Source organism: Littorina saxatilis, linkage group LG9, assembly GCF_037325665.1.
Source record: "Littorina saxatilis isolate snail1 linkage group LG9, US_GU_Lsax_2.0, whole genome shotgun sequence".
NCBI classification, from domain to species: Eukaryota; Metazoa; Mollusca; class Gastropoda; order Littorinimorpha; family Littorinidae; genus Littorina; species Littorina saxatilis.
In genome coordinates, this window is record NC_090253.1 from 35,970,863 (window position 1) to 35,990,871 (window position 20,009).

The 20,009-nt window shown below is 44.5% G+C and overlaps 2 protein-coding genes across 7 annotated transcripts in view; both read right to left on the reverse strand.

Moving 5' to 3' along the window:
* Positions 1–20,009, reverse strand: part of LOC138975939 (uncharacterized) — a 293,946-nt gene that overhangs the window by 78,489 nt on the left and 195,448 nt on the right. The window lies entirely within an intron of this gene.
* LOC138975936 (autism susceptibility gene 2 protein-like) overlaps positions 1–20,009 on the reverse strand; it is a 191,785-nt gene that overhangs the window by 74,938 nt on the left and 96,838 nt on the right. For all 5 annotated transcript variants that reach the window (XM_070348705.1, XM_070348708.1, XM_070348707.1 and 2 more), the window contains exons 3-5: positions 15,717–15,872; positions 12,103–12,138; positions 8,934–8,960 (exon numbers count right to left, since the gene is read on the reverse strand). In XM_070348705.1, the coding sequence (XP_070204806.1) occupies positions 8,934–8,960; positions 12,103–12,138; positions 15,717–15,872 (219 nt within the window). The remainder of the gene's footprint in view (positions 1–8,933; positions 8,961–12,102; positions 12,139–15,716; positions 15,873–20,009) is intronic.

Below are 20,009 nucleotides of genomic sequence, written 5' to 3' on the forward strand. Positions count from 1 at the left end.
CTCACTGACCCACTAGGCACCAGGCAATCACTTCTCACACACACACACACACACACACTGGCACCAAGTGACTGCAGAAGGCCAGTAGGACGGAGGTGCTTTGCCTCAGTTTTACCTTTGATGTTGGAAGGCCTGGTTAACGTGTTAAACGATTGAACAGTTTGCTGTAAACTGCTGCCAAAGGCAATGCGACGCTTTGATCACTCGGAGAATAAAGCGGCTGAACGGTCGTCTAATCAGCTCGCCACTGTGGACTGGCCCAGCCTCATCCACTTTTTATTGGCGATTAAGAACGAAAATCTATCGCCGTGTTTTTTGTTTTTATATTTTTTTTCCTACCCTCATTTTCTCTCCATCTAAAACAACTCATTCCCTGCAGTTTTTTCCCCTCTTTCCATGTCTCTTGATAAAAACTGTTTGGTGGCATTATGGCCAGCACTTTTATTCCCCTGGAGAAAAAGGGCCAGCCTTTTATCTGTGTTGATTTGGCCTTTCATTTACCATCCACCATTGATTTTAGGACAAAAGAGACTCGCCGCTTGTGATGGCTCTAACGTCTTGTGTACACTAAGGAAATCATTGTTCGATAAATTGCTTGAAAAAGGTTACCCGTGTAACAATCGCAAAATAATCAGCAAACTGGGCGACACAAAATTGGTCTGTAACTTCTTGCGCTTTTGCCAGCGTTTGATGTTCTCTGATTCTATTCAATCTTTTTGTTGCCCTCCGTGGACAGCACTGAACAACTCTCAAATGAATAAATCATCTTCAAATACGTTCTTTCCTTTCTTTATTTAGTGTTTAACGTCGTTTTCAACCACGAAGGGTTATATCGCGACGGGGAAAGGGGGAAGATGGGATAGAGCCACTTGTCAATTGTTTCTTGTTCACAAAAGCACTAATAAAAAAATTTGCTCCAGGGGCTTGCAACGTAGTACAATATATTACCTTACTGGGAGAATGCAAGTTTCCAGTACAAAGGACTTAACATTTCTTACATACTGCTTGACTAAAATCTTTACAAAAATTGACTATATTCTATACAAGAAACATTTAACAAGGGTAAAAGGAGAAACAGAATCCGTTAGTCGCCTCTTACGACATGCTGGGGAGCATCGGGTAAATTCTTCCCCCTAACCCGCGGGGGGATCTTCAAGTACGGATTCGTTTGATTCGAAATTGAAGCAAACGTCCAGAAAAAAAACGGGATGATGGAAAAGGTCATCTCTTCAATACAAAAGCTTAGATGGATGACTTCGTTTCTCAGTATAATGTGTAACCGTCTTCATAGTCAAAGCCAACAACACACCGCTGATCACAGACCCACGCCGACTTCGAATGATAAAAGGTCAATCGAAAGGTCATGTTACAAAAAGTCATCATGTATAAGTCGTCGCACACAAACATGAGACTGATCCTTGATTTTTATTTTATTTCTCTCTTAGGAAGTCAAACATTGAAAAGTTTTACGGCCAATCAAAGCGAGCTCAGCTCATGTCCACGTCGGATGTTCAACCTGCGTTACGAAGAAGTTAGGTTTGAACTACGTAACTGTGGCTCCTATCATGCCATGCCACAACGGCCACTGCTGGTAGCCTATACGACCTGCCAGAGGGCGATAAAAACACACACGACCATAACTTTTTTTATGAGGCAGTAGAGTCCGATAAATACCATTGGTTTTTACGAGCACGTGCGACCGGGTATTGCGCTATGTTTATGCATGAAGCGATAGCCAGTGTACGTGGGACGATATCGTCATCCTGAGAGTTGACATTTTAGGGGAAAAAACTTGTCAAATCCATCCATCATAAAATGGCTGAGAATCTCTTTTTCTGAGCATATTTTGATGAAGAAAGGCTTGCAAAAATCGCTTAATTGTCTGTTACAATATTTATAACGCAGACACTATCTGCTCTGGAACAGTCTGTTAGTCAGAGCTTGGTCAAAAAGAGTGCTTTTTCGCTGTAATAAGTGTATATTTTTTGTAATACTCTGGTTTAACCATGTTGGATGTATTTACGAAGAACATATTGGAAACCAGGCACATAGTCAACGATAAACGACAACATTGCAAGAATAAGAAAACTATAGTCCCTTGCAATTGCTTATATATAGATAGAAGAAGACAGGAAGAAAAGAAAAACAAAACTTGACTAAAGAAAAAAAACCTCATCTGCGAAGCTAAGCTTCCATACAAAACAACCTGTGCAGTTCCAGTGGGAAACCAGGCATCCACAAAACATGTAACACAACAGGTATGCATGGGTGGGAAAAAAAGATAGGAGTCAACAAAGAGCAAGGATACTGTGCGCTGTCTGAAGGAGAAGGGGGTGGCAAAGGGGGCGGGTAAACGATTTACACAGTGACTGTGATCAGAAGGCAGGCCGGGTGTAGGGTAGCAGGCTCTAAACCCCCCCCCCCGTCAAAAGAGGGCTTGAACAACCTGACACCCAATCTGCGGGGAATCTCCAGCCCGCTTCACCTCGCTATTTCTTGGCTGTCACAAAGCTGGCCTACAATCTCTGGCTTGTTCGGCAACCACGAGCCTTCAAAAGGACACCGGGCAAAAAATACCCTGCTGGTGATTTTTATCTCCCGAGAGAGGGCTTGAAAAGAAACAGTCGACAGCTGAGTCAATTTTCTCTCTCGCGAAAAGCTAAATGAGTCATCGGCTGATTGGGATCAATCTATTGACATTCTTCAAAACACAACCCACAGTAACATTTAGGGACACATGTATGCACGCGCGTTAACTATGTGGCTGTTTTGAAAATACCGTCCTGGTATTTTCTGCTCTATTCAGAAGGGACATAATTATGTAAAACATACCGTGCTGCATAAAACACGTTTCACGAGATTAGATCCCCATCAGCAATGTTTCTCCACTGACTTGTAAAGACACTGAAATCTGTTAACACAGTCTTGAACAAAAAAGTCTGAAATCAACAAAATAAGTTTGTGAGTACAGCCTCGAATATTGCAATGTACAGCACACTTCGAAAGAATTAAAAAGTTAACAATGTAATGGCAAACATTGATTACTTTTCTCCCTACAACAGAACCTCCCTCCTCAACCAGCTCGAGTGCTTTTTCCAACGAGGTCAACAGCACTAGCCCGGTCCTTGCACGGGAAACAGCGAACTGTGCATGTGTCAAGAGCCAGGCGCAAACAGTACTCGTGGCTGAAGGCTGAATTGTGTTTCTCTTCCTTGTGTGACTCGTGGGGTCTTCACCCAGCACCACTTCGCATTCCGTCCCGCTCACAGGCCAGGCCCTCGAGCGTCAGCGACACTGGGTAGAGGTGCAAGGAGCGGACAACAAGCGACTCTCGAGACTTGGCGAGAGGCTTGTAGGCTTCTAGGCTTGTAGTCAGGCCCTCCAGCCACCTCTCGGCACGAGGTGGACTATCGATGGCTCTGGACTGACCCCGCAGTTTGGAACGCCAGGCAAACCATCCAATGGTGACCAATGGCGACAAGCTCCTTCAAAGACTTCACCGGCATCCCATCGACCTTCGCTTTGGATTGTTCTTCAATGACTAGACAATAAATCGCGGCGTTCTTCGCGTGCTCTGTTCATTGATTCATTTTTTTAAGCATTCTCCTTGTACTGGACCATTTAGTTTTTTCGAATCTGAAGTCTTTTAAAGAGTAAGCTGTTCCAAATGAATTACTCTGACTTACTCTTAAATCCAGTGAGAGTCAACTGTCCTATCACATCGATTTAAAAAAAATGAAGCCTTTAGGGCCGCTGATTCCCAAAGAGCTAAGGAATCAAGCAGGGGTTCCTAGACAGATCGGTTTCAAGGGAGACAAAAAGCAGCCATGAAAAGGATCAGCCAGTGAACATTTTTGGAGCTGCCGACAGACTGAATCCCAGAGTACTCACGTCACGTCTACTGCCGGGATCATTGCAGAGTCATAAATAAGTGATGTTCTTTGCACAGCCTATAACACGACAACTTCCAATCACAAGAGAAAGAGAGAGAGAGAGAAAGAGAGAGAGAGAGAGAGAGAGAGAGAGAGAGAGAGAGAGAGAGAGAGAGAGAGAGAGAGAGAGAGAGCGAGAGAGCGAGAGAGAGAGAGAGAGGGGGGGGGGTGGAATGGGGGTATTTCTCCTCTCTCCAAAAATCAATTCAGGAGGAAAAAAGCCAGGAGCCCAAAAAAGATGGCAGCCCCAGCTGAACTCTCTGGGGACCGGGGGAGGAGCGGGGCGGAAATAAGCTTGTTGCCAGTGGTCAAATTGCGTTAAATGACATGAAAGGAGCCCGCCTAACGCAGTTAGCACACTGCTGGGGGTCTGAAGACAACGCTAGGTGAAGACTCACTACTCCTAAACGACACTTATCCGATGACTTCACCAATGCAATAGCGTCACGACAACCAGTTCATATTAACTTGAGCTCAGGACGCTTGGGGGATCATATCCAGACATATTCAACGCTTGGTTAAGACCTTTAAGACCTTCTGTCCTCAAAGGCACCGATCACGTGACTCCACCAATGCAGAGGCGTACAGACGACCAGCTCCTGGCATATTATGTCCTTCGCTTTTGCAGGATGAGGTTCATACATAATCAGACCCAGCATGAGACGTCTGATAAAATGAAGAAACTCCATACCCACATCCACATAGAGGTCAATGTATGTCTTTAAGCTGAAGTTCCTGAACCTTCAGCCCAGAGAACACGACTAAGGTATCTTCTGTTCATTTGATGAATCCAGAGTATATTACACTTCATTGAGCTGGAGATACCGCGCCTTCAGACCGCAACACGGTGGCCTAGTGGTAAGGTGTCCGCCCAGTGAGCGGGAGGTCGTGGGTTCGAACCCCGGCCGGGTCATACCTAAGACTGACTTTAAAATTGGCAATCTAGTGGCTGCTCCGCCAGGCATCTGGCATTATGGGGTTAGTGCTAGGACCGGTTGGTCCGGTGTCAGAATAATGTGACTGGGTGAGACATGAAGCCTGTGCTGCGACTTCTGTCTTGTGTGTGGCGCACGTTAAATGTCAAAGCAGCACCGCCCTGATATCACCCTTCGTAGTGGACTGGGAGTTAAACAAACAAACAAACAAACAAATCGCGCCTTCAGCTTTCACACTTGCAGAACTGTCATGTGCGTGACAACACTGTATACACAGAAATCGATGCGTGCAATACGGCACCCTTCAGTGCGCCGCAGCACTATCAAAGAAAACAAAAGCTAGGGTTTGCACCCACTCTCTTCCGGTTCTTATTTTGATCGAGTTATAGTTGTCTCGTGGTATGTTCACGTGGTAGAGAAAAACAAGACTTCAACTTTTGGAAACTCCCCCCCCCCCCTATTTTACCCCCTCCTCCTCCTCTGACACCCCCCTCCTCCCCCTCTACCCTTCCTGACATGAACAGGAGTAATACAATTTCTATGGCCATATGACAGGACAGGCGATAGAAAAGGGCACAAGACAGTCTAGTAGGACTGCGAGACCCGTGTTGCATGTGCAGGAGCAATTACACAAGAGCCCGTGTCGGTGAGGTGAAGCCCCCGCTCCCCGGACCGTACGCCCCGTGATGAGGTCTGGCCAAGCTGTAAATTGTCTACCGCTCCCCGGAGACGTCGCCAAGGGACGCAACTTCCCCCAGTCAAAGGGAGCTCAAGCTCAATGGCTTCACAGGCAAAAAAAAGTGGGTGTAAAAGGGGGGAAGTAAGCCAGAATGGATTCCGCGGGCAAAAAAGAAGTCGACGTTAGAATTGAGTGGAGGGGATGGGGGGAAGGGGGAGAGGGATAAGCAAGTAGATGTAGGGTAAGAGAAGCTAGGATGATGCGGTTGGAATTGGCAGAGTGACGGCAATAACGAAAGGGGGAAATGGGGAGTGGGGGAGAGAGAGAGAGGGGGGGGGGGTACTCTTTCAGCGACGTACCCGTACAAAGCGGAGGAAGACGTACAGCTCCCGAGGTGCAATGCTGCTATAGAGGAGTGACAAAGGGCAACCACCAGGGAAACGTTACGCTGTAACCTTTCAGACGGATCAATACCCAACGACAACCACCCCCAGCCCCATGGAAAGACGACAGGCAAACCGCTCTCCTCCCAAAAGGGCTCTCCTCCCAGTGGAACACCGGGCAAAAGTCTTCCAGATGTACAACGCCATGATTTATCGGCTTCTAGGGGGATCAACTGGCATCACATGAAACTCTTTCGTGCATGAGGCAACCGGTCCTCTGCTTCCAATAACGTCGTGCATTCTGCTGCGTCACTGGAAAATCTTCCGCAGCCGGTGCAGGTGCAAGGCAAGCCCCTTTTCTCTAAAACCAGGACGTCAGGAATTTTCGCCCGGTGCAAGTTTGTGACGGATTTTCATCACTGTATGATTGTGTGGCACGAATAAAGCGCCTTCAGGAATGAGAGCGCCACAACCGCACAGAAAGCCACGAGCAGGAAAAGGCAAAAGAGCTAACTGCCACGGATGCCAAAGTGTGCTTCCACAATCCACCGCTGTTTCAGCTGCCGAGCATATGTCTCCACGGCGCTTTTTAAACCCTCAAAACTACCGACACATATGTTTCCAAGTCGTTTTGCATCTGCTTCGTGTGTCAGAAATTAGGGCACGAGGGAAGCCAGTAACAACAATCACAAGATGTTGTAACTGATGCAAGAAGCTCGAACAGTCAAGCCGTTGCTGGTTCGTCAAACACACTTGCTTCTTTCTGCCTGGGGCGATTGTCGATGCAGAATTAGATCAAGTTGTAACACGAAAAACCAATGCATGCCCAAAGTTACCTTTGTTATTTTAGTTTAAATTTTGCCCCAATCCGGCATAATGTGGCTTATGGGTTACTTTCTCAAAAATAGGCTACATACTTGCTAGCGCATGTATCAAGTATGTTTTTGCTTCTGACTAGTCTTCATCCATACATCTGCAGACAGAAAGATGGCGACAAGGAGAGCGTTCCAGTGCACAAGTTGAAAGGTGAATTTACGAGCGGCATAAAACTCGGTGCCTGTCAACAACGCTCCATTGTAGCAATAAAGAAAACACCCTCCCCTGTCTAAGTGTCAAACTATTCACAAAATGACACGACCGTAAGCTTCTTTCTCAACTTTTTACCTTCTCTTTACTCGATATATCCCACGTCAAAAAGGCCAATTTTACGGTTACATAAGGAGACGATTTTAAAAGCACGTTGTTGCGTGTTCTTTTACGCAGACATAAATAACCGCGGTTATTTCACAGCTGTCAAAAATCCATGATGTGTTTTTCGTCACCGCTATAAAGTGACAAATTCTAAAGCTTTTCGCGCTTCAAGTGCCAAAAGAAAAGCATTAACTTTTCATGAAAGATGGAAATGTAAAGTGAAAAGGGTGTGTGTAAATCAAATGTCGGGTCCCTGGCTGAGTGAGTCAGAGTGTAAGGATGTGTGATGCTTCGCTGCCTTTCTATTTCTTCCACAATTCAATTAGACATTTCAACGTCGATTATGCTTCCCCCTTATATTCTTTTACCACTCCCTATTTCTAAATTCTGTAATCGGTTTTGAATTGGACGGGGTTTAGAATACTTGTAACACCTTCAATAAAAATGCTCACACACAATTGTATGCGCCAAAGGAATATACATGATAGGATCAGGTTCTGGGTAATTACAACACACAACAATAATTCTCTCACACAATTGTATACGCCACAGGGAATTAAGGCCACAAACAAATTACCCCCAGCGTATTACAAATACGGCAAACAGTGCATGACTTCATCAGCGTCAGCATGAGCTGTGCAATGATTTACAGTACATCTGCTTGCCCGGAGAACTGGGATCACAAAGGCATAAACCACGTGAAGTAAAACTCAAGATGCACCCTAGCACCTGCAGGCTGCCCTCATTCCTCACTTGTTGCATGACAATGATCGGATTGCACTGATGTTGTAATGCATCCCTTGCCAACGTAAAATTTACATGATGGCCCCAATAGAAATTCAAGACGGACATTAACACGTGTCTTCACCTGACAGCGACTCCAATTTCAAACGCGAGTGTTTGTTTTTCTTTCGCGGCAGCAAATTGAAATGCGAGTGCGTTTCAGACTACATTTAGGTGTGGAATGTCAAATTTCAAGCAAATTACCATGCCCCTAAAAGGAGATGGAAAGATGATGATGACCAGTTTTAAAACCCTCATGCTAATAACAATGTGATAAAAGTTTACACTTTTCACTTTTCAACACTAACAAGGGGGAGAAGGCCAGGGGCGGCGGCTTTGGGAATAAGAGGTAATATTACACACACACAAAGTGCACATAACGTGCACACGCTGTGCGAGCTGACAATGACCACTGTAAACACACAAACAAAGAAACTAACGCCGACAGATTGAGACAGACAGACAGAAAGACATCAAAACAGACACACAGACACATAGACACGACAGCATCACTTCAGCTTGTGAGCAGGTCTGGTGCAAACGGAACACAATTACCCACCTGACCTTGACTGTCGAAAGCAATCATTCGCCATCACAACCACCTCAACCATCCGACAAAACACTGATACAGACAAGCACACAGACAGGCGCGCCGGCAGACAAACAGACGTTAATCTCTTTCCATTCTTCGCCTTGAGTCGCCTGTTGGTGAGATATGTGCGCGTTATAAATATTCGTATTATTATTATTATTATTATTCTGACTCCCCTACCGACCTCAAGATTTCCCCTATTTGTCTTTTAACGACATTCAGACCATAACCACAACACTTACACACTGAGCACAACTGGACTTTTCAACATTGAACACACAAACAAACACACTGACAAACACCACTGTTCACCACCACCCAACCACCCCACGTCCGGTCTGACGTCACAAGCCGCACAGCACACGTAGAAAGTGACAGGCAAGACAGGCAAGAAGAAGACGAGACACAGAGTAAGACAGTAAATTGCAAAGCCCTTACCTTCTCATCCCCGCTTTCGATGTCACACTGAAACAGAGAGGCAGACAAAGCTCATGAATATGAATGAGGCCCATCTAAGAGCAGCAGAGACAGGAAGAAAAGGGTGGGGGAGGGGGGGGGGGGGGGAGGGGGCTGACCCTGGAAGGACAGAGTATTGATCTGGGAAGAAGCAGGGACCGAGGAAACCAGAAAGGGGAGGGGTTCTAAACACAATTGCTCCGCTATTATGTTGCCTATTTGCAGTTCGCACCTCGAGGGGGAACTCCTTTTTTTTGTTTTTTTTGTTGTTGTTGTATATTTTCCTCCAGGGCAGACAAGCGCTGGGTTATGTTTTTTAAATGCTCTGAGCCACACATTTGTGGAAATTAAAAATTCATCAAGAAAAAAAAATCGGCCTCCTGAGAACTGAGAATGCTTTGCTCTTTTCCAAGCAGGGACAACTTAAAGGGAGGAGTTTCGATATGGCCAAATTTTCCCGAAATAACACCCCACAAACCCACAGTGTTTGTTTTCCCCCAGTTTCTCTCCCAAAGGAAACGTTTTTGTGGCAGTTTCCCATTCTAATATTCATTCCAAGCTGCCATGGTAATATAAAGGTTACTTTTTACGACCACCTCGAGGCTGAAATCAAAGTTAAGATCACAAGAGACAGATCAATACTTGTCCCTGAAGATGCATGCAGTCTAATAACTTTAGGGCTTTCAGTGAAGTTCAAAGCGTGAAGAAATCTGAGGGCTTTTAGGGACGTTCAAAACTTGAAATAAGCTAAGCATTTCGATAATACACAATCTACCTCCACTCAGTTCACTCCATAAATCAACCTGACTATTTAGCAGGTGGACAAATTCCAACCAAAATGAAGAAGAGTGGGAAACTTTCGGAATTTAAGTTGTAACACCGGCACAAGAAAGTTTCTACCGGTGTTATATTTTCGCGTAACACGGTTGGGGCGATTGACTGCTAGATATTGGACACCACAGCCCCTCTTCTCTCACCTATCACATGTCATTGCAAGACAACTTTGGGTTTTAAATTACCGAGTCAATTCGTTCAAGTAACACCGTGTGAATTATTTCAAGTAAGTGCACCACAGACACCTGGGAAGTTCAGAGGAACACATTTAAAATGCTGAATTACCGACAGCCCTATTCCATTTCCCTGTCAGAAGCACGCGTTGCCTGAGATAACAGAATAGCAAGTTAGTTTGGAAAGGCGCGTTCCGTGAATGTTTTTTTCTCGCACTTTTTGTCTTCTTGATAATAAAAAATACAAGCAGCCGAGAAACACGATGTTTCCATCACATACCCGCTGACGCTAAAATCCAAATTACATGCAAGCTAACGGGTTTCGTAAGTTTGTTATCTCTCTCCCGCGTTGGGGAAAAAACCCGAACGTAAACACGCTAGAAGAGGGAGGGGGGGGGGGGGGGGAGGGGGTGGAGCACGGCTGATTTATACAGCTAGGGAACAAAGCGCTATGTGAGAATGTAAATTGCTACAAGGGCTAGTGCCAGCATCACATCCTCAAACCCCCCTCTCGCCTTCTTTCCCCACCCCTCCCTATTTCTGCCTCCTCTTGCCTCCTTCCTCCAAGCACGAGATGATGAAGCAGGGTTCCTGCAGGGCAGAGCTGATACAATTCAAGGAGTTTTCAAGGACATTTCCAGGACCAAATAAATGCTTTTCAAGGACATGATTTTCCCCAATTTAATGCAAAGCACCAAGCTTACCTTCAGGAAGGGAAGCAACTACAGGTGACTAGTAATAGTTAGTTCGTCTGCTTTAATTTGTTTTCACTCGATCTTTTATTCTCCCAAAATGTGTGTACTGTATTTGACGAAAAAAAAGGGGGTTGCATTTTTTTTTAAATAAGACAAGCTGCTGACGAAATGTATAGGCAACAATTTGGAAAAATCAAGTACTTTTCAATGACTATTTAACAAAACTCTATTTTCAAGCACTTTTCAAGGCCTGGAAAAGGTTTTCCAATTTTCAAGGAGTTTTCCAGGGTTCAAGGACTCTGTACGAACCCTGATGAAGTGTGGAATGAATTGTTGCGCGGATTACTGTCGTCTGCAAGGTGAGGAAGTCAGACAAACACATCGTTACTCAAATCCAGCCGGTGCTCTAAGCAAATCCAGCCGGTGCTCTAAGCCCCCTCTAAGCTGCTGTTGTAGCCACCTCCTCAAATTATCCTCTTGCACGACAGTAATGCGACACCTCCCTCCACATTCCAAAGCAATCCTGTTGTTGTTTGCATTCTCTTCAAACAGGTCCACAGCTGATCCCGAAGGATAATGTGTAATTCATCTTGGTGTTTTCCCCCCTTCTTTTTCCCTCTCCTTAATGTGTGTGTGTTCAGTTCTGTGTGTCTCGTTTAGAGGAATTGGACAGAAGTGACAGCTATATTTTCCCCCAGATACATTTAACTTCTACAAAGTTTCAAAAAGAACTAAAGCAACCAAATGAGGAGGCTTTCTTTCACTAGTCAACTTTATTACTATCTGTTTATGTCACACTAGAAAAGGTATACCCTGTGAAAATCAATTTCAGTTTAAAACACTGAGTACATTAATTCCTTAAACATTAAAATCCATATTCTTTTCTCTCATTTCATGCCACTACAGAAAAAATATGTACACACCCTCTCTCAATCATGTCAAATCCCAAAAGTAAACCGTGTTTTAACCACAAAAGCCCACTGAAGAAAAGGAAGGGCAAAAAAACAGCCATTACTCTTTCTTAGCGTGCTAAGACCAAAAAATAAGGCCAAGTCTTCTCGCGAGCTACAAGCAGCTCTCACTTCAAAAACATCTCACTTTCAAGTGCCAAGATAAACACCGGGTAATGTCAGGCAACCCCTTCGCGTTTTTTCACCGCGGCAGTGCCTCCCGCTGCCTACACAAATACAAAGCGCGTATATCAACACGCACATTTCCCTCTCCGCCGACAAAGGACGGGGGATAAGCCACCGCTAAGCCCGCCTATGAAATATGAACACTTGTTGTTTGTATGGAGACATTGTTTTCAGACAAGTCTTTAAGTCAACTGAGAGCTTTATGGCGGTGGCGGTAATTAACAAGGAGCTCGACACACGGTGAATACTGCGTAACATTATCCTAGAATTGTATACATGAAGAAAGGGACGCAAAAGAAATGGAGATACATACCACATAGCCCTGCCCGGAACTGGAATGTGTGCTTGCCTGTGAACAGATAGAAACAAGTCGCGTAAGGCGAAAATACAACATTTAGTCAAGTAGCTGTCGAACTCACAGAATGAAACTGAACGCAATGCAACGCAGCAAGACCGTATACTCGTAGCATCGTCAGTCCACCGCTCATGGCAAAGGCAGTGAAATTGACAAGAAGAGCAGGGTAGTAGTTGCGCTGAGAAGGATAGCACGCTTTTCTGTACCTCTCTTCGTTTTAACTTTCTGAGCGTGTTTTGAATCCAAACATATCATATCTATATGTTTTTGGAATCAGGAACCGACAAGGAATAAGATGAAAGTGTTTTTAAATTGATTTCGAAAAAAAAATGTTGATAATAATTTTTATATTTTTAATTTTCAGAGCTTGTTTTTAATCCAAATATAACATATGTATATGTTTTTTGAATCAGAAAATGATGGAGAATGAGATGAAGGTAAATTTGGATCGTTTCATAATTTTTTTATTTTTTTTCACAATTTTTAGATTTTTAATGACCAAAGTCATTAATTAATTTTTAAGCCACCAAGCTGAAATGCAATACCGAAGTCCGGGCTTCGTCGAAGATTACTTGACCAAAATGTCAACCAATTTGGTTGAAAAATGAGAGCGTGACAGTGCCGCCTCAACTTTCACGAAAAGCCGGATATGACGTCATCAAAGACATTTATCGAAAAAATGAAAAAAACGTCTGGGGATTTCATACCCAGGAACTCTCATGTCAAATTTCATAAAGATCGGTCCAGTAGTTTTCTCTGAATCGCTCTACACACACACACAGACACACACACACCATATGACCCTCGTCTCGATTCCCCCCTCTACGTTAATACATTTAGTCAAAACTTGACTAAATGTAAAAAGGAATTACATAATTACTCAGCTGGATGAGCTGAGAGAGAGAGAGAGAGAGAGAGAGAGAGAGAGAGAGAGAGAGAGAGAGAGAGAGAGAGAGAGAGAGAGAGAGAGAGAGACAGAGAGAGACAGAGACAGAGACAGACAGACAGACAGACAGACACAGACAGACACAGACAGACACAGACACAGACAGACAGACAGAGAGACAGACAGACAATTAATATGAAAATGCAAAATTTAACACGACCAACTTTTTGAGAATAAAATATTTATCAAGCGAATTGAAAACAATTTCCCGTGACATAAAATAATGTAAGCAACAAAAGGAAATTACAGTACAGTATCAGGGCTTCCATGACGTCTCCAAGGGCTTGCCAAACGCTCGCTTCCAAGCCACAACACAACGTTATTGTAAGGGACAGAGATACCAAGAGGCATCACCCCTCAATGTCCGTCCAGTTCGCCTTCCTTCAACCAACCTCCCTCCCCCACACTTCTTCTCAGCCTTCCCTGTTTGAATCCCAGTCCCTCCATCCCACCCTTCTCCAGTGCGTGCTAGTGTGAAAGCAGCCGAAGCTTGAGAGGGCAGCTTGATGTTTCATTCCCTGAGTGTTGCGGCTTGTCGCTTTTTGAGTCCCCCTCGCCAGCAACTCGCTAATCAGAGGACGGTGCAAAAAGCCAGGGACTCCCTAGCGAGTCGCTGGGCCCCGCAGCTTGCCCGGGAATTCATTCACACCAGACATGTTCCGAATTAAAGATGGCTGTCTCAGCTGCCTTCCCTTGGGGGCGAGTATCAACTGGTTTAGAACCCCGCAAAAACTCTGCTGACGGATTTAGTTCTGGGGACAGCCGTCTAGCCTACACACTGCTATGTTGACTACCTCACCAAGGGGGAAACTGGGTTTAAACATTTAGAAGCGAAAGGAAGTCACTGCGTTGTGTTGTTGATTGATTTCGGACGACTGTTTCAACTATAAGCACAGAAAGCTGTTGTTTTGTTTGAACGTGTGGGATGGTTGGCATATATATTATGTAAACGCCAAGCCAGCTCCCCCCCCCTCCCCCCTCCCATTCTAAGACCTTGCTTGTTCAGATGTTCTGTCTGTTTCAATGCACACTCTCTCACACTCATAGGCACACACTCTGTCTGTTTCAATGCACACTCTCTCACACTCATAGGCACACACTCCAAAATACTTGACCGAATTTCCTTCATTTCTCTCAGCTGGCTTCTGACACTGGGAACATCTCTATATCAAATCAAAAGTTCATTAGCAAACTTCTTGCATTGACTGTTCAGCGTCTTATACAGAACATTGCAATTCAAGTGATCTAAAACAGATGAGCTGGCCTGTCACCCAAGCGGAACCTGTACGATTTGTTTGCACTCGTTCTACCTCATACACAACAGGGTAAGATCGTTGAAGCGGTCTCTCTTATTGCCTAGAGGACGCGAAAGAAGACACAGATGCATACGGTGCATTATCTTCCCTTCTCCTCAGGATTCATAACGCACTATCATTTTTCAGCGCTTTCACCACGCAGTAACCTCTCTTTGCATTCATCTTTATTTCCATCCGAGCGGGCGATGCGTTCAGCTAAGCCAAGCCACAAACAGCCTCATTAACATATGCACACATTTATTATGCATTTGCACCGACTTCACTCGGGCAGAGATAAAAATCCATTTCACACTCGGCGTCCGACAAGATCTCAGCAAATCTACCCTGAACAACGGCAGTAACACTGTACGAGCTTTAGCCGGCGTAACACAATTTATTGCTATCGATTGCCCCGCCAGCACATCAATCAGAACAAGAAAAGGGATTTCTGTCGACTAAGACCCTGAACAATGCTGCCAGGCGGCCTGTCCGCGGGGGGACACCGGTGCAATTTAATTAAACGTATCACTGCGTTTTGAGATGTCGGAATCCCGCGGATCAGCGGGCCTGAATACAGTGATGTGCTGTCTAACATTCATCAAACAGTGAACTTAATGCCATGCCGGTGCAGCCGTCAACTTTTACCCCCTTCTCGCTTGGTACCCCGGAAGATCAACCCGAACCCGTTTCGCGTTAATCTCGGGGTGAATACGGGCAAGTTTATTTGTATGTTTAACCCCGGAGTTCGTTGTGCTTCCACTCCAGGTACATTTATCAACATCGACTCCTCAAGTTGTCACAATGGAGATTCTCAAAATGTAAAATCTTTACGACACGGAGTTTTCATGATTTTAATCAGTGTTGTTGTTGTTGTTGTTGTTGTTGTTGTTGTTGTTGTTGTTGTTGTTGTTGTTGTTGATGATGATGATGATGATGATGATGATGATGATGATGAGGAGGAGGAGGAGGAGGAGGACAGCAACGACAAAGACGAGGAGGAAAGAAAAAAAACATATTTGGCATGGGACTAAAATAACAAACAGATTTGTCCGGTTCGGAGGAAGAAAGGATTCCAAGAGGAACGAGTCCCCGAATGAATGTAGGCTACTGTACTTCGTACATGATTGCTGTGTCTCATAAAAATAAAATCTGTTTGATAAAACCAAAAAGACATTTTTTTGCACAATTATGAAAGTAGATCCCAAACATGAACAGTCTGTCCGGGTGGCTAGTGGAGGACGTTTTTAATTATTAAAAAAACCAAATCAAAGCAACTATTGCTTAGTGCTTAAGAAGAAAAATGTGTTGAGGGCGATTAGTACTTTACTGACATCACTGAAGCGGTCCCTGGAGCGGCAGCGTGGCGGCTGACACGGCCCGTTGACCCGGTGGTTGGAGGAGGAGTCCTCTGTGGACGTGCGGTCCTCCTCCCCGCCAGACAGCAACACCAACGACCGTGGCGACCCCACCGGCGATGGCGACGTGTGCTGCAACCACAACAAACACACTGTCCAGTTACTTGTAAGTTCCTCATGTGAAAAGCCTTCTATTGCGGAAAACTTATATTAATGGTGCACCACATGCTAATCATGATAAAATGATCAACTATTTGATGATGTTCTCAAGTAGAGCTTCTATGTCAAAACCAAGAAAAGCAAGGTGCAAAACTGAAAGAGAAGAAGAAGAAGAAGAAGAAGAAGAGGAAGAGGAAGAGGAAGAGGAAGAAGAAGAAGAAGAAGAAGAAGAAGAAGAAGAAGAAGAAGAAGAAGAAGAAGAAGAAGAAGAAGAAGAAGAAGTCGCGTAAGGCGAAATTACAACATTTAGTCAAGATGTCGAACTAACAGAATGAAACTGAACTCACTGCATTTTTACAGCAAGAGCGTATACTCGTAGCATCGTCAGTCCACCGCTCGATGCACAGGCAGTGAAATTGACAAGAAGAGCGGGGTAGTAGTTGCGCTGAGAAGGATAGCACGCTTTTCTTTATCTCTATTCTTTTTAACTTTCTGATCGTGTTTTTAATCCTAACATATCACATCTATATGTTTTTGGAATCAGGAACCCACAAGGAATAAGATGAAATTGTTTTTAAATCGATTTCGGAAATTTTATTTTAATAATAATTTTTATATTTTTAATTTTGAGAGCTTGTTTTTAATCCGAATATAACATATTTATATGTTTTTGGAATCAGAAAATGATGAAGAATAAGATAAACGTAAATTTGGATCGTTTTATAATTTTTTATTTTTTTTTTACAATTTTCAGATTTTTAATGACCAAAGTCATTAATTAATTTTTAAGCCACCAAGCTGAAATGCAATATCGAAGTCCGGCGTTCGTAGAAGATTGCTGGGCCAAAATTTCAATCAATTTGATTGAAAAATGAGGGTGTGACAGTGCCGCCTCAACTTTTACAAAAAGCCGGATATGACGTCATCAAAGGTATTTATCAAAAAAAAGAAAAATGCGTCCGGGGATATCATTCCCAGGAACTCTCATGTCAAATTTCATAAAGATCGGTCCAGTAGTTTGGTCTGAATCGCTCTACACACACACACACAGACAGACAGACAGACAGACAGACAGACACACACACACACACACACACACACACACACACACACACACACACACCACAACCCTCGTCTCGATTCCCCCCTCTACGTTAAAACATTTAGTCAAAACTTGACTAAATTTATGTAAAAAGCAGAAGAAAAACAACAACATTAAGATCAACAAAACAGCAACAACAAGAAACGTACGTAGCATGCATATCACATATATAAAACTGGCCCACTGCCTGCAATACCTTCGATGTCTACAGGGTGGGGTGCTATAGGTCAATCCTTAGGGCTAAAAGTACATGTTATGTATTGGTATGGGCACGCAACAACCTCTCACGCTTCAGCTTAGGCCATAACTTATCTATCCCACCACCAACCCATTCATCTCATCAATAATCAACCATCAGAAGTCTTTCACCCCCCCCCCCCCCCCACCCCCCACAAAAATGATCAGAGGGAAAAGAAAAAAATCCACAACTTCAAAAAAATCCACTTCAATCGCTGCAGGCAGCGTAACATACATGTAACACTTCACCAGAGGTTTGCTTTGGCACTGACAGAAATTGCAAAGAGCAGAGGAGGCTTTGATCCCCACGGAAACCCCCCTGAGGGTTGACAGAGCAGCTATAAAATGTCAGATCCCTCCGTCCCGCTTTCTATGACTCTTGTCCCACTCCTGTCCGCTATAAATGTCCACTTTACAAAGCCCCAACCTGCACAAAGCCCAATGGCCTCCGCATAAAACATGCTGTTCTTGCTTCTCCACGGTAGTTAAGCTCCAAGGAGGAGAGATTTTCTTGAACAATTTTTTTTTTTAAATGAAGAAAAGAACGGGGCTGGCGGTGGTGCGTGGTGGGTTGGAGGGAAATGTAATATTTCCTCTCATGATCTTTCTTTCTTTCTTTATTAGGTGTTTAACGTCGTTTTCAACCACGAAGGGTTATATCGCGATTCTCTCATGATAACAAGGGCCATTTTGCATAAAACCACATTTTCTTCCCAACTAAGGCAACTGTTGATGGCCAACGGTATACGGGCTCGACAGACTTACGTATCTGTTGTGTCGTGTACGCGTATATATACGGTGCAACTGATGTTGCTCAGCGTAGCTGTGTGGCCATACACTGTATCTTTACAATCACAATCCTTGCTCAATAGAATAACAGCAACAAATTCAGGTGACTATCAGAAGCGTCATTTCAAAACTCATATGACAATTTAATGAGATACAATATTGGAAGACCAGTGCGAAAGACTTCTTACAAATGAAGCACCAGCAAATAGTAAATCACGTGTCAAAAAGTCCATTCTGTCTTGAAAACTCCCCAAACAAGCTCGCAACTGAATCCACGCGAATCACGACAATGTGCCTCGAATAAAATAATAATCTCTCCATAAAGGACATATGAAATGCAGAACATGTACGTGTCCTAACGAACAAGCAATCAGTAAGCAGAGACGTATCAAATGGACCTTATTGTGCCGCTGCCTTTCCAGCAGGGGAGACAACTGTGTTGTTTTTGGCAGACTCGCGCCAGACGTCTGGGTGGTCCGGGCCCAGGCACAGCAAGGTGGAAATGTTATACCAAGTCAGGAAGAAAACGTCGGGGAGAGGGAGGGGTAGCAACAACAAAAAACACACAAAAAAGTTGAAGGTGTTTGGTTGTCGAGAGCCTGCCGGTAGATAATCATTAGAATGCCAGCAACCACCGGGTGATACATCAGGCACGGGTAAGCACCCTTCTCTAAACAACGCTAAGCTGGCCTAAGCCTGGTGCCTGTGGGTGTCAAGGAAAAAGCTAGTGAAGTACGTACGGAATATAACCCGCACATCTACAAACAAAAACATCGGAAGCGTTGTCGACGGAGAATACAGGCCAACAGGAACAAAACCTTGCAAACCTCACAGCAAATACTGGTGCGGGTGAGGGAGATGCTCTCTGTTTATCGTCTTCACCATGCCAAACCCCACTCAGACAAATAACGATACTTGCAGTCAGAAGTAGAGACGACTTTTTTCACCAAAACCAGCCATTGCAAAACAAAACCCCCAGGTGGACCACGGCTGAAGTTTCAGGGAAAAACCGGAAGTCACTAAATAAGCACGACCTAAAGAACGAACTCGTAAATTCCACATGTTCCCTGGTGATGGGGATTGGAAGAGGATAGCTGTCACTAAAGTTTACCCCATTCTGAATCCAACACGATGCAACAGCCCACACACAAATAATACCCCCCCCCCTTCCCCCTCATGGGCAGAACACTGCTAAAAATAATAAATGAAACAAACGGCCAGAGAATCCAATATCAACGGTTTGAAAAGTAGAAAATGAGGATGAAAAGGGATAACATGGGGGGAAAGCATACACCCAACACCCACCCAACACCCACCCAACACCCAGGGGGCGTTACATAAAAATGGTAGTTGAAACGAATCAAAGAGCTCCACAACCATCCCATACAGATTAACCTCCCCTGTGAGTGGAACTCTTCAGCCTGAGAGGCGGCAGCTGCAGGGTGAACAAGCTCCCCCATTACTCGTCTACAAAATGCACACTTCCAACCAAAAAGGACAAGGGAAAAAAAGTCTGAGCAAATTTTTTGGCAAGGAGAGGGGGGGAAATCTGTGTAAATAATTGCCTGCAATGAAAGTCTGCTCAACGTTGCGAAAGACGCGGTGAGCAGGTCTGTGTAATTACACGTCGGGTGCTCCCCCTCTCTCGCTGCCTTCTCGCGGGCTCATCGGAGGCTCGTAAAGTGTCTCCAAGCGTATCTTTTATGGCGACGCCAGGGGGTAATCAGCCTGCTTCTCTTCCCCTCATCACCTTGACTTCCAGACCACAGTCTCACCCCCCCCCCCCCCCCCATATGTCTCCCTTCCGACATTGCGCTCACTTCTTCTCTTCATCTGTTGCCCCCCCCCCCCCACCCCCTCCACACACTTTTTTTTTTTTTTTTTTTTTTGGGGGGGGGGGGGGGGGGGATGTTTATGGAAATGCTGTTTTCCAGAGCAGAACTACCACAGAACTACAATTTTCCAATAGGTCAAACTTGACA